General features: G+C 46.9%; 2 protein-coding genes across 2 annotated transcripts in view; both read right to left on the reverse strand.

Annotated features, from left to right (window-relative positions):
* LOC309553410 (phospholipid scramblase 1-like) overlaps window positions 1-15,802 on the reverse strand; it is an 814,575-nt gene that overhangs the window by 790,942 nt on the left and 7,831 nt on the right. Inside the window, exons 2-4 of the mRNA XM_082254592.1 lie at window positions 2,777-2,830; window positions 1,799-1,826; window positions 1,012-1,196 (exon numbers count right to left, since the gene is read on the reverse strand). Coding sequence (XP_082110718.1) covers window positions 1,012-1,196; window positions 1,799-1,826; window positions 2,777-2,830 — 267 coding nt within the window. The remainder of the gene's footprint in view (window positions 1-1,011; window positions 1,197-1,798; window positions 1,827-2,776; window positions 2,831-15,802) is intronic.
* LOC309553400 (NACHT, LRR and PYD domains-containing protein 3-like) overlaps window positions 1-15,802 on the reverse strand; it is a 1,231,344-nt gene that overhangs the window by 603,602 nt on the left and 611,940 nt on the right. The window lies entirely within an intron of this gene.

Genomic DNA, 15,802 nt, shown 5'->3' on the forward strand with positions numbered 1-15,802 from the left:
ATGTGGTACCGGTAACGTCCTCATTTCTATAGTTCGGTTTTTATATGCATTAATTTTCAAAGGATGTGATACCGGATATCATATGTCCAACAATTAGAAGGTCTCCCATTGGATTCCTTCCTCCCATTAGCATATTTAATATCCTAGAGGGTCAAGCCTTGTACCTCACCAGTGCTAGAGGGCCATGTCTTGAATCCCACCATTCCTAGAGGGTCAAGCCTTTGTTTCTCACCAGTCCTAGAAGGCCATTTCTTGTATCTCACCAGTCCCAGAGGGTCAAACCTTGTATCTCACCAGTCCTAGAAGGTCAAGCCTTGTATCTCACCAGTCCTTGAGGGCCATGCCTTGTATCATACTAGTCTAAGAGATCCATGCCTTGAATCAAAATCCATATGCCTGTCAATGCACAAAACCTTGGTGGCCAGACCAGAAAAGGGGGGGGGGCAACAAACATGTGCCCCCTTGTGAAACATACCAGGCAACATGCACCACAGACTAAAAAAAAAAAAAAAAAAAAAAAGATGTTGGTTCTCAAAATCCATACCAGGGCCTTCTCCTAGGTACAGGTCTGGTATGGATTTTAATGGGGCCCCCACACACATATAAAATGCATGGAATCCCCCTAAAATCCATATGAGTCCCTTATCTAGGCATGCATCCTGCTGGCCAGGAAAGGGTGGAAGTGAATGTGCACCCCTCCCTCTGGAACCATACCATACCACATGCTCCTAACATTGAGAGGGTACCTTGCTAGGAAGAAGGGGGACAGCAATGGCCTGTAACAAGGCACCTTGTCCCCATTTTTTGTGGGACAACAAGCTCATCACAACATTCCTAGCCCAGTGGAAGTAAGTGTCTACAACTAATCCTAGAAGTCCATGTCTTGTATGTTATTATAGGGTTGTAGCATATACAAAATGGACCTAGACATGGAGCTTCCAATCAATGCTACTTATCGGGTTTTCGCTCATTTCACAAGTCCTCACTGTATAGTTAATCAGCCTTTCATACCTTTGTCTCCAAGCTACACCACTTTAAAGGCACAAGAAGGTTGAGGACATTATATCCTTTGGTGTTGGTAACCCTTAAATCCATTTGAGGACCAAAAATCTTCCGCTTCTCAGTGGCTTGGTACACAAGTTGGCTATCAATGTCAAACAAATCATATGTACTATGATTCTGGAACACACTTTTACCTGAAATTACAGAATTATAAGAATAATTTAGTGTACAAGGTAAAACATCTCTGGGATTCTGCAAAAATAGACAAAATTATTCTACATCCATCTCCTCTTCAATATAAATACACTTCTACTATTTCTGGAATCCAGATATCTGAAGATACAAAGATTAGAGCAAATGTTATGTCCTTTTCTGGTAATACATCTTATTGGTAGGTGGAGCTAAGTAAGCAATGTAGACTACAGCTCCACCTGTTAGCTGGGTATGGAAATATAAAATATAAAATGTTATTGTAAAACATTTCTTACTTAAAAAGAGAAAAATATAGATCTGACCATAATACATAAAGCAATGTACAAAATCACATTGTATTCCATTTAAGACAAAATTGTTAATGGGTTTTATCTGGAGAGCTAATTGGCTCTGCCAATAAGAGCAGCAGGAACGGTTCTCCAGTAAACTTATCATTTTATTGAAGATAAGAAGTAAAAACTGGCCACACTTATAGACAATTCTGATAATTAGTGAAAGACTAATGGACACCCCGGGGGCAAATGAAGGAATGGTGGAAGGTGGGAATATTCGGGTTTTACAAAGAAGCAATAACAGAACTTACTTGTTTCTTTCACAGAGAGTCCATTGACCTATTAAACAGAGCAGAGATGAGACAGCATATTCCTAGATACCATAACTAACATTCCCATATTCATCAATACCTCCATGTCTAACAGGTGTCTGGGGCAAATAGAGGGGTGCCAAAGAAATCCTGGGAGAAGGGATTACTTGGATGAGTTGGCAGGTGCCTGGGGTGGAGAATGTGTATCAAGGTTTAGTAGATAGGTGCCTAGGGTGATAGGATGGGAGTCTGGGATGATGGACGGGTGCCTAGGGTGATGAGAGGTCTGGGGTGGTAGATGGGTGTCAGGATTGAGTAGATGGGTGTCTAGGCTGATGAAATGAGAATCTGGGGTGATAGATGGGTGTCAGGGGTAAGTAGATGGGTGCCTAGGGTGATGGGATGGAAGTCTGGGGGGATTGATTAGTGTCAGGGTTCAGTCGATGGGTGCCTAGGGTGATAGGATAAGAGCCTGGGATGATGTATGGATGTCAGGGATAAGTAGATTGGTGCTGAGGGTAATGGGAGTCTGGTTTGATGGAATAGGAATCTGGAGTGATGGATGGGTGTCAGGGTTGAGTAGATGAGTGCCTTTGGTGATGGGATAGGAGCCTGGGGTGATGGGTGGGTGTTAGGGTTGAGTAGATTGGTGCCTAGGGTGATGGAATGGGAGCCTGGGTGGGGAGATAGGTATATGTGGCACGGGGATAGGAAGTGGGATGTGGAAGTTGGGAAGTTGGAGAATTAGGATTCCATTGGGTCAATAGGTCAAAACGTATAATCCCAGAGTGATACGTTTTCTAAGAGACACAGCCAATAATAAAATCCTGCCTGACAGAGGCTCTGACCTTATCCCACCACATCCAGGTTTGGCTGGAGTTCCACATTAAATATTTCCTATATAAACCAGTTGTTGCCCCAGATTCAGTGTCTGGGGTGTAAGCTGCCTTCCAGACAGGTACACTTTACATAGCTCACCTGAAGAAGATATTCCAGTCCGGGTGGAGTAACAGGACATCCGGCCATAATACCCTGCAACATATAATAAAGATCAATAGTTTTAAAGGTTACACTGCCAGGGTGATATGATTACAGCAATGTCCTGGTGGACAAGAAGTATGGGATACAAAATACTCAGGGAACAAAGACGTCCAAACAGACCCAACACACTGCCAAAAAAAAACACATTTTGGTTAAATTTGGGCGCTAAATGATAAATCCCAATGCCGGCCTCTCACATACTTATCTGAATAGTGGCCAGCTTAAGTTATGAAAGATGAAAGCTTCAATTTAAAGAAGAGATCCAAGGCAGGAATCGGCAACCAGTAATCACAATCTACTCATCAATTTGACAGGTAAATTGCAACCTTGCCACCCACTTCTTCCCTCATCTGATGACTCTCATGCCTCAGATCAGGCATTGTAGAGCTGAGAAAAGTCCTAGGCTCCTCCCTGGCACCAGCTGGGGGAGGACTTCCTTCACAGGTACTGCTGAGTAGAGTTGAGTGAACACCTGGATGCGGGTCTGGCCGAACTTGAGAAAAAAGTCCGGGTTCTTGACTTAACCCGAATTTGACCCTGATCCTGAACCCCATTGAAGTCAATGGTGACCTGAACTTTTGAGCACTAAAATGGCTCTAGAAAAAACATGGAAAGGGCTAGAGGCACTGGCCAATCACAGCCATGTCATTAGTAGGCATGGCTGTAATGGCTTCTAAGGGCACACTAGTTAAACGCTTGTTGATTGGCTGCCCTGCAGCTGTTGAAACCGCGCCATTAAAACTGCGCCAAAATATGAAACAAAATTACTGAACAACGGACAGTATCCCGAATAAACAGTAAAATATTCGGGTCCGTGTCCGGGTATCGAAAACCCAAAAGTCTGGTACGATCCCGAACAATACAGTCCGTGTTCGCTCAACCCTACTGCTGAGGTCTGGTGAGTAAGTTTTACAAAGAGGAAGGATATTTGTGCTGAGGGAAACTTAGGTAGGTAGATGTTCATACTAGATGAGGGGGAATTGGGCTTGTAAGGGGGAATTCGGCCCCTGATTCCTGCACTGTGCAATACATTCTACCGACCTCTGCGTTACTTACTACTGACCTTTGAACTCTGCATAGATACACATGACCTATGAAATCTGCATTACATACTACTGACCTCAGAGTTCTGCTATCGGGATTGGGATCTGAACTCATGACCTCTGTTATATTCTGCAGTAGCTCTTCCTGCGCTCTTCAATCTTGCTTTGTCTCTTGTTTCTGATGAGCCTTGAACTGCTTGCTCCTCCCATGAGCTTCCTTGTCACGAACCGGCAGGACTGGTAGTGGATCCTCTGGACCAGAGAGGCGATGGCACGGGTTGTACTAGAGGATCGGTTCTAAGCAGTTACTGGTCTTCACCAGAGCCCGCCGCAAGGCGGGATGGATTTGCTGTGGCGGTAACTACCAGGTCGTGTCCCCTAGTAACAACTCGACCCCTCTGGCAGCTGATATGGCGTGGTACACAGGGAGTAGGCAAGAGCGTAGTCGGACGTAGCAGAGGTCAGGGCAGGCGGCAAAGGTTCAAAGGCGAGTAGTCGGTAGCAACGGGTTCGGCAACAAGCAAAGCAAACAAACACAGCAGGGAACGCTTTCTCAAAGGCACAAGGCACAAAGATCCGGCAGGAAGCTGTGGGAGGAGAAGTGTAACGCTCTGGGTTTGTTTTAGTGAACTGGATTTGCAGCTGCAGAATTTCCACTCAGTAGTCCTGTAGAGATGTGTTGAATCACCATATCCAACTCTCCAGACTCATCATTGTGGCCCAGCCTGCTTCAGCATACACATACACAAACACTCAGATAAGATGTTCCTGGAGTGCTAGATCTGTATGCAGTAGTGTTGAGGTGTTATACTGAAGGATAGGCTTGAGTAGTGATAGCAATGATAGACACTCAGGTAGTAGAGTTGCAGGAGTGATAGCAGATGGTGATAGATAGTTTGCAGGAAGGTTAGCAATCATGTACAAGTATCAGGTGGTAGGGGACAGCAGATGGAGTGTACAGGAGATGCTAAGTTAGTGCAAGGATATAGATGATAGTAGGCTCAAGAGCTAGCAATCTATGTAACAGTGCAGATGATAGAAATAGTAATGCATAGATCCTAGAGATAGTAACAGTCTTTAGTATGCAAGAGTAGATAGTGTAAGTTGATAGGAAGGAATCCCCTGTGGGGTACTTATCACTAGTTGGTTTAGCGAGGTGAGGGGTCTGGTAGTGAGATACAGGATCAGTAGCGAGATACAGGATCAAGTAGCGAGATACAGGATCAAGTAGCGAGACTCCGGTCAATTCAGGTATTGGGGAAATAGCTGGAGGATTCGGCAGGCGTCAGACAAGGCTGTATAACAGGCGGTTTGCACGAACACCTTGTGAGTGCACACCGGCGATTGAAATAGCCGCTCAGAGCGGCGCCTAGTGGTGACATCATCGGTGTTTAAAGAGACAGGTGGCTATATGCGTTCCACCTACCTGAATGGTGGAACGCAATGCGGAAATAGGAGGCTAGAAAGGTACCGAAGGTACCAGGATCTTACAAGAAGGTATTTATGGGTAGTGCACAGGTGAAGCCTAATTAAGTCAGCACTACCTCTCACAAACCTTAACCCTTAATAACCACTTTAGGCCAGGCACCAATCACTGGTGCACTGGCCCTTTGAATCTAAGAGTCCCGGCGCACGCGCGCCATAGAGAGCGGGGACGCACACGCCGAGACGCTGGAGTGCTGCCTGGAGGCATACGCTGTGAGCGCTCCGAGGCCAGCAGGGGGCCCGGAGCGCTCAGCGTAACATTCCTGATTTAAGCCATGTCATACATTTCCTGTTTACCAGATTATTCTGCTCTCTCCAGCCGATATCTTGTTATTTTAAACACCTGCAGCTGTCTTTATCTCCACTATCTCCTTTGGCTTGTGCCTTGTCTACTCTTCTGCTTGATCCCACTCTGCAACTACTCATTACTGACCTTTGGCCTATTCCTTGACTATGCTTCTGCTTGATCCCACTCTGCAACTACTCATTACTAAGCTTTGGCTTGTTCCTTAACCACACTTCTGCTTAATCTTAACTAGTGGCAGCTGGTGCTCCATGGGCTGGGGGGGGCAGCAGTCGGACCACACCATACCCCCCGGACCACACCAGCCCGCACACCTTACCCCCCCCCCGGTCGCCGGCTCACTCACCATGAAGGGTTGGCAGGCAGCAGCGGTGGCGGCTTCTCCTCTGTCCCCTGCGTATCCTCGAGTCCTCCCTCCTCCTCCTTGGCCAATGGCATGGCTTCGCCTTTCAGCCAATTGGGAAAAAGATTGGCCAGGAGGAGGATCCATGTGACAATAGGGAATATTCATTCGCTATTGTCACACAACTGGGTAGGCTCGGGCGCAGTGCTCTGCACCCCAAGCCCACCCTTTTCTGAAGCCTATTAGAGCCTCTGGCTCTAATCACATGCTTCAGAAAAAAAAAAAAAAAACATTGGCATCCATGCGTCCGGCGCCCTGCATGTAGATTATGGGCCAGATCCATGGATGGAGGGTGGTGCCTCTACGCCCCCAGTGCACCAGCCGCCACTGATCTTAACTAGAGTTGAGCGGACACCTGGATGTCCGTGTTCGGCGGGTTCGGCCGAACTTGAAAAAAAAGTCCGGGTCCGTGACTCAGACTTTTTCCGAACTTTACCCGGACACCGAACCCCATTGAAGTCAATGGGGACCCGGACTTTCAGGCACTAAAATGGCTCTAAAAAAACAATGGAAAGGGCTAGAGTGCTGCAAATGGCAGCAAAATGTAGTTAAGAGCATGGCAGGTGCTCTTAAAAAAAATTCCCCTTTATATTTGTAATTTTTAAATAGCAGATTAGAACAGCAATCTGTAGTAAAATATAGCTGAACGCTGCACACAACAGACTGATAAAAATATATATTTTTTTCTCCCTCCTCCTCCTCAGTGGTCTTAAGTGAGGGCAAAAAGATTGTTCACTGCACCACCCCCCACACAGCAAAATCGATGTAGATCGCTAACGGACAATTGTTCTGTCCTGTGTCTGCTATCTGTCCCTGCCTACTCTCTCCAGCCTGTCCCTAAAATGCTCAAATATCTTTCCCTGCCTACACTCCGACCTGTCCCTGCATTCTTTTCGGGCACAATGTTGTTTTACCCTGTCTGTCCCTAATCAGCAGCAGCCAGCACCGTTATGTGTGCTCTCTCCCTACACTACAGCAGACTGACGCACCACGCTGGGTCTCTCGAGCTTATAAAGACCTGGGTCACATGCTTCAGATGGCCAATCACAGCTACTAATACATTTGTAGGCATGGCTGGGATGGCTTAAGGCACACCAGTTAAACGCTTGTTGATTGGCTGTTGAAAGTCCGCCATTAAAACCGTGCCATTACATACAAAACAGGAAATAAAATTACCGAACACGGATTTTAAACCCGAACATACAGTAAAGTTTTCGGGTCCGTGTCAGGGTAACAAAAATCCAATTATCCGGTACGGACCCGAATAATACAGTCCGTGTTCGCTCAACACTAATCTTAACCACTCACTACCGAACTTTGACTTGTTCCTTCACTACACTTCTGCTTGATCCCTACCTGCTGTATTTGCTACTGGGTTGCTCACCTCCTGGTGGGGTTAATCCTGAGGAATGTGAGCTAGTACTAACATGCAGCAAAACCCATCTCCACCATCAGGAGCTCTGGTGACACTCGTTAGTACTTAGACTCGCACCTCTGGTGAGCCTGCCTCATCCACCATGGTGATCTGCTTGTGTACTTATCCAGATGGTTGGGGGGAGCCTCTCTACTTCTATAGCTGCTGGTCCTCAGCATGACCCCCTGACCATGACTTCTGCATTACATACTACTTACCTCAGGCCTCTGCATTTTGTACTGCTAACCCAGGAACTCTTCAGTTACCTACTCCTGACCCTTGCATTCTGTGTTGCACACTCCTCACCCCTGCACTTTGTGTTACTTATTACTGACCTCTATACTCTACTTTACACAACGATGACCTCTGCACACTATGTTACTTTTGACCCCTACACTGTGAATTACATGCTACTGACCTTTAACCCCTTCAATACCGGGCACTTTCACCCCCTTCCCGCCCAGGCCAATTTTCAGCTTTTAGCGCTGTTGCACTTTGAATGACAAATCATTGCGGTCATGCAACACTGTACCCAGATTAAATTGTTTAATTTTTTTCACAGAAATGGGGTTTTCTTTTGGTGGTATTTAACCACTTCAGCTCCGGAAAGGTTTTACCCCCTTATTGATCAGGGAATTTTTTGCCATTCGGCACTGCGTCTCTTTAACTAACAAATGCACGGTCGTGCGATGCCGTACCCAAATAGCTTTCTTTTGGTGGTAATTAATCACCTCTGCGGTTTTTAGATTTTGCTCTATAAACAAAAAAAGAGCGACAATTTTGAAAAAAAAAAACGCCAATATTTTCTACTGCTGTAAAACATTCCCAATAAAAAATTTAAAAATCGAGTTTTTTTTTTTTTTTTATCAGTTAACCACTTTAAGACCGGGCCTATTTATGACACTTTCCATGTTTACAAGCTAAAATCATTTTTTTCTTTTGCTAGAAAACTACTTAGAACCCCCAAATATTATATATATTTTTTTTTTAGCAGAGACCCTAGAGAATAAAATGGAGATCATTGCAATATTTTTTATCACACCGTACTTGCGCAGTGGTCCTACAAACGCAATTTTTTTTGGGAAAAAAAAAACACTTTTTTTTAATTAAAAAATAAAAAAAACAGTAAAGTTAGCCCAATTTTTTTCCATAATGTGAAAGATAATGTAACGCTGAGTAAACAAATACCCAACATGTCATGCTTCAAAATTGCGCACGCTCGTGGAATGGCGACAAACATATGTACGTAAAAATCCCCATAGGCGACACTTTAAAAATTTCTCCAGGTTACCAACTTAAAGTTACAGAGGAGGTATAGGGACAGAATTATTGCTCTTGCTCTAACGATTGCGGCGATACCTCACTTGTACTTGAACACCGTTTACATATGTGGGCCGGACTTGCGTATGCGGTCGCTTCTGCGCGCGAGCTAAAGGGGACGGGGCGCTTTAATTTTTTTTTTCCTATTTATTTTATTTATTATTTTTTATTTTTACATTTACAATTTAAAAATTTTTGATCATTTTTATTCCTATTAGAAGGAATGTAAACATCCCTTGTAAAAGAAATAGGCATGACAGGTCCTCTTTATTGTGAGATCTGGGGTCAAAAAGACCTCACACCTGACAACTACACTAAAAAAAAAAAAAATTGTTATCTGCTGCCATAACCCCGGTATTTAGCGTTAATTGACGGACGTAAATATCCGCTGGGCGGTCGGTAAGTGGGTATAAGGCCAATTTGTATTCTGCTACATATTTTCGGTAAAAAAATCCCAAAAAGCGTATTTTGATTGGTTTGCACAAAAGTTATCGTGTTTATAAACAACGGGAAAGATATTTGGACTTTTTATGTTTATTTTTTTGTTTTTATTAGTAATGGCAGCAATCAGCACATTTTTAGCGGGACTGCGACATTGCGGCGGACAGATCGGACCCTTAACTGACATTTTTTACACTTTTTGGCTACCAGTGACATTACTACAGTGATCAGTGCTAAATATTACCCACTGTTACTGTATAAATGACACTGGCAGGGAAGGGGTTAATACGGGGGGGGGGGGGTGATCAAGGGGTTAAATGTGAGCCTAGGGGAGTGATTCTAACTGTGGGGGGCGTGGCTTCTGAAATTATCAGAACTGTGATCCTATATAGAAGGAGGCGCTCTGAACATTCCAGGGAGACATCCGACCGTCCTTCTCTCTCATTGGGGAACGATCGCGGGTGTCAGGTGGCAATTGGAGCCACCTGCCCACTGCATCGGCTTCCCCGCTGACGATCGGGGGTGGGAGTGTGGCGCCGCCACAGCGCGCTCGCTCCTTAGCCTCCAGAGAGCGAGCGTCGTACATGTACTGTGATTTCCCTGGGAGCGGCTGACTGCCGCCGTATAACTGCGGTGGGCGGTCGGCAACCAGTTAAGCCTAACCAACATTTCTGGATCAGTGGCGATACATACAGCTATCCCAGTTTATCCGGAGCCTTCCGCAACCTATTCGCTCTTTGAATGAGCTAAATATCATTGAAGCAATTAGGTAAAATAAAAATCCGCCACGGCATTGCATTTCTCAATTTTTTAAAGCTTTATTGATTTTGCAGAATCCGGGCTACCAAGACTAAATGGAGGTCAATTTTAAACTCCTTACTCGATGACCCCATACACCAATAACATTGCACGCTATCTAAACGAGAAATTCACCCTTGTGTTGGAAGGAATGTGGAAGCCGAGCAGCACATTGGCATATATGGTGGTCCTGCCCAAAGATTTGTCCATTTTGGAAGGAAATGGCAAAATAGATATCTTTGACACAAGGGAAGTGTTAGGGCACCAATAGCAGGAGGACTCTAGGACCCAGCACCTGTCAGAGCAGGAGAAGGGATCTAGGACCCAGCATTTGCGCCAGCACCTCACCTGGGCCTTTCTAAGGGAGCCAGTGCTGTTTGATCTTCAGCTGCTACCAGCGTTCCCATGTTTCCTGTGATTCCTGGTTACCGACTCAGCTTGTTCCAGATCTGTCTCCGGCACGCTCCCTGACTTTGATCTTGGCTTGTTTAACAGATCTCCTTTGCCTGCTACCTGTCCTGACTTCAGCTGCCACTTGACCTTGTCTCCTCTGCTACCCACCTGGCACTGAACCTTGGCTTGAATCATCTGCCCTCTGTCTCAGCGACCCTAGCTACCTGCTACATCTCCCAGGTGCCACCTGCCTGCAGTAGCCCCACAGCACAACAGCGGTGTTCCTGAGCCCTTTTCTGCAAGCAACTCTGCAGGCCACCTGTGCTACTTTGGGCCTGACTCCTCCTGTCTCACCTCCAGGGGAGTCTGGAACTTAGCTGCAAGGGAAGCCCTCCCTCCATGGGCCTCCAGCACTTGATACCTGAAAGGAAGTAATTAGACCTGAACCACTGGCATTCCTTTTCCAAAGTGTCAACTCAATAGGCCAATATAGGGTGTCCACAACCCCACATTTATTAAACGTTGGCAAATCCCTAATTCCATCTTATTGGGAAAAGCGATCGATATATACCCTTTCCCAATGGTTACGGAAGGTTGATGACCTCCGTTTAATGGAAGGATTAACATGTAGGGATAGGGGGCTGATCAGAAGATATTTCAAGACATGGGCAAAATGGTTTGAATTTAAAACGACTTCATTGTACTACGAATTAATTTCAGACTCCTAAGTAAAGTATGGCAGAATACGATATACGTGATATTTTAAATACCTATTTTTTGCAGGACTTTTTCCTTTTCTCCATGTGACTGAACCGACCCACACTGTGCTTGAGTGCTTCCATCAATATTTGACTAGCCGACAAATTGCTTGTATGAGATCTGGAACTCTTTATTGAACAAACTCACACAGAATATATACCACACAGGAGGACATCCCCCTCCTGATCCTATTACCCTAACAATGCAAACTGTACGCATGAATATAATTACCATAGCTAAACATTAAGTTAATTAAACTAACCACCTGGACAATCAGGGATCTCATTCCAGGTCAGACTTTCCGGCATCAAACTTTTAACATACAATACACATTATTACAGGTGTAAATACATCCAATAGCAGACAAAAGGTGAGTTAATCACCTGCTGACCAGCCAGCGTAGTTTTACTGTGGCAGGTTGGCTCTGTTACATCAAATGACATTCCTGTACGTCGCTTGGTGTAGCAGATAGTGGGGGAAGGCACGTGCCGCCGGAGGCATGCACACACGCCAATTGGCCAGAGGGGGAGCCAATCAGGGGTTCCGGTGGATGCAATGTCCCCCGGCCACCCGCGATCGCTCCGCATAGAGACAGAACTGCGGTCTGCCTATGTGAACAAGGCAGACCGCTGTTCTGTCAGTGATGAACACAGGGGTCCTCCTATTTAGGAACACAGGTCTCTGTGTTCATCCAGTGATTGCAACCCCACCCCCTAGGAGCACAATTAACCCTTTGATGCCCCTGGTGTTAACCCCTTCCCTGCCAGTGTCATTAGTACAGTAACTGTGAATATTTTTAGCACTGATTACCGTAGTAATGTCCACTACTTAATGTTGAGGGCATGTGGCCTGGTATGGTTCAGCAGGGGGGGGGGGCGCTTGTCCCCTCTCTTTCATGACCTGCCAGGCTGCATGCCCGGATAAGGGTCTGGTATGGATTTTGGGGGGGACCCCACTCCATTTTGTTTTTTACATTTTGGCATGGGATTTCCCTTAAAATTCATACCAGACCTGAAGGACCTAGTATGGACTGAAGGGGACCCCACAACATTTTCTCTCTTTATTTTTTCAACAGCTGGGTGCCGGCAATTGTAACTGCGAGTCATTTTAAATGGAATTTTACTGGCTTTGTTTTATTTGGAAATGTCATTCCTTCTGCAGCATGTTCTATGCATGCTACAAATGCACCACTTCACACAAAAACTTAGGGACCCCCCCGGTACCATATTTGAAGGAATTTTTCATATTTATTGTTGCACTTTAAGCATCATTAAAATCATCACTGCTCCTAAAAAAATGATTGTTTTTAAAAAAATGTTTTGCATTGATACATGTCCCACAGGCCCAGGCCAATAACTTGTATATAAGCTTTCAAAATAGGAACCTTTGATTTTTCAACAAGTTTGGGTCCTATAGATTTTAATTGGGTTCATGGTTTAGGTCCAAACTTTTTCCATGTTCGGAAGTTCTTGTGCCAACCGAGAAGGGGGGGGGGGGGGGTTTAACCCAACTCTATTTATTACACTCCCAGAGATGGATGACAACAGGGTATACACAGAATAACAATAATAATACCACCGATGTTTGATGATGATACTAGTTATAATGAAGATATAATTATTATAAAATGATGATATTAATTATAAATTCAACACCTGAGTCTATTCAGAGCCCTAGGCTCTTCTCATCATTTTAGCCAGCTCAGTCTTCCCTTGCAGCAGCCCATTACTGTTAAAGGCGGCTTCCAGATTCAGATACCCCCTGTCCCGATTGTACCATGCCCACAGCGACTAGCTAACCTGTCACGGAACCATGAACCAGACGTGCAACAACAGATAAGTGAAAATAAGAAGGCTTTATTGAAAATCAAGCTGTAAAGCAAAAGTCCAAACGGAAGGCGAAACCGAGGCAGAGTCCTTGCGAAGCCAGAGGTCAGGAACCAGGAGGATAGTCAGACGAAGCCAGGATCAGGAACCAGCAGGGTAGTCAGACGAAGCCAGGATCAGGAACCAGCAGGGTAGTCAGACGAAGCCAGGATCAGGAACCAGAAGCAGCAGCAGTCTTAGAAGCATGTGAACACAGGAGGACCAAGCAAGGAACTGAAGCCACAGACCTCCTATATATATGAGCTAGGCATCCAGCTCCTCCCAGTGGGAAGGAGGAGCCGCAGGGTGGGAGGCTACAAGAAAACCCAGAAACCAAGATGGCCGCCAGCACATGTCAAACGAAGGAGAACAGCAAGAAGGTAAGACCATGACAGTACCTCCCCCTCAAGGGCCCCTCCTCCGCGGAGTAAAGAACGGTTTCTGAGGGAAGCGTGCGTGGAAGGCTCGGAGCAAGGCAGGAGCATGGACATCTGCGGAGGGAACCCAGGAACGCTCCTCTGGACCATAACCACGCCAATGAACCAAAAACTGCACCCGACCGCGGACCAGGCGTGAGTCCAGGATATTGCTCACCTCATACTCCTCACGATTGCCCACTTGGACCGGACGGGGCCGAGGAACCGAGGAAGTGAAACGATTACACACCAGTGGCTTCAACAGGGAGACATGAAACACGTTGGAGATCCGCATGCCGGGAGGAAGCGCAAGGGCATAGGCTACCGGGTTTACCCTGCGAAGCACTCGGAAGGGACCAACAAAGCGAGGCGCCAGCTTGGGAGTGGGCACTCGAAGGTTGAGGTTGCGGGTGGACAACCATACACGGTCTCCGGCCTGGTAGGAAGGAGCAGGCACTCGTCTGCGATCAGCCTGGAGTCTCTGGCGCTGCGCAGAAACCTCAAGGGACCTCTGGATCCGTACCCAAGAAGCACGTAGGACGGAAAGGTGATCCTCCACAGCCGGAATATCCTGGGGAGAGAATACCTCCGGTAACACGGCAGGTTGGAACCCATAATTGGCCATGAAGGGAGACGTCCCAGAGGAAGAGTTCACCGCCGTGTTCCTGGCAAACTCAGCCCAAGGCAGGAGGTCAACCCAATTGTCTTGGTGGTCGGACACATAGCAACGAAGGAATTGTTCCAAGGCCTGATTGGATCGTTCTGCGGCCCCATTGGACTGAGGGTGGTAGGCCGAGGAGAAGGAGAGATGAATCCCCAACTGGGAGCAAAAGGCGCGCCAGAACCTGGACACAAACTGACACCCCCGATCCGAAACAATCTCCTTGGGCAAACCGTGCAACCGGAAGACCTCCCTGGCAAAAATCGTGGCCAACTCCTGTGCAGAGGGTAACTTCTTGAGAGGAACACAGTGGCACATTTTGGAAAATCGATCCACAATCATGAGAATGACCGTATGGCCTCGGGATGCAGGAAGGTCCACAATGAAATCCATCCCCAGGTGTGACCATGGGCGCTCCCCGGTGGCTATGGGTTGCAGAAGGCCCAACGGAAGGTGCTGAGGGGACTTACTCTGGGCACAAACGGAGCATGCCGCTACATATGCGGCGATGTCGGAACGTAGGGAAGGCCACCAGAACAGACGTGAAACAGCCCAGGACAGCTGATTCTTTCCAGGATGCCCCGCGGTCTTGGAGTTATGGTAGGTTCGCAACAACCGAGTGCTCAACTCCTCAGGCACAAAACATCTACCGTTGGGTCTCTCAGAGGGAGCACCAGATTGAGCCGCCAAAATCTGCTCACCCAGGGGAGAGGTCAGGCTGGTGCGAATGGCGGCCAGGATCTGATTCGGAGGTATGACCGAAGTCGGAATCGACTCCTCCCTGAACAGGTCGGAGTACTGCCGTGATAAGGCATCCGCCCTGATGTTCTTGGAACCGGGTAGGTAGGAGACCACGTAATTAAAACGTGACAAGAACAGAGCCCATCTGGCCTGACGTGGTGTCAATCTCTTGGCCTCAGAAAGGTAGGTCAGATTCTTGTGGTCCGTCAGGATGAGGACCGGAACCACCGAACCCTCGAGCAAGTGCCTCCATTCTTTAAGGGCCTGTACGATAGCGAATAACTCCCTGTCACCAATCTGATAGTTGCACTCCGCGGAAGACAGTTTCCGGGAGTAAAACCCACAAGGAAGCAGAGGACCCTCTGGTGTTCTACGCTGAGACAGAAGGGCGCCTACTCCCGTCTCAGACGCGTCCACCTCGAGGACAAAGGGCAACCCAGGGTTGGGATGCGACAGAATCGGAGCCGACACAAAGGCGGACTTTAGAGCCTCAAAAGTTCGGATGGCCTCGAGCGGCCAGACCTGGGAATTACTGCCCTTCCTGGTCAGATCCGTGAGAGGCTTGGCTAGCATGGAAAAGTCCCTGATGAACTTCCGATAATAATTGGCGAAGCCCAAAAAGCGCTGCAGGGAGCGAAGACCACTGGGCTGGGGCCACTGTAAGACAGCCGAAACCTTCTCAGGATCCATGGAGAACCCCTCAGCGGAAATGATGTAACCTAAGAAGGTTACCTGGGATCGGTGAAATTCGCATTTCTCAAGCTTACCGAACAGCTTGTTCTCTCGTAACCGTTGCAACACACGTCTGACATCCAGAATGTGGGTCTCCATGGATTCAGAATATACCAAGATGTCATCCAAACAGACCACCACACACTGCTGCAACAGGTCACGGAAAACATCGTTAATGAATTCCTGAA

Source organism: Pelophylax lessonae, assembly GCF_965119305.1.
Source record: "Pelophylax lessonae genome assembly, chromosome: 4".
Lineage (NCBI taxonomy): Eukaryota > Metazoa > Chordata > Amphibia > Anura > Ranidae > Pelophylax > Pelophylax lessonae.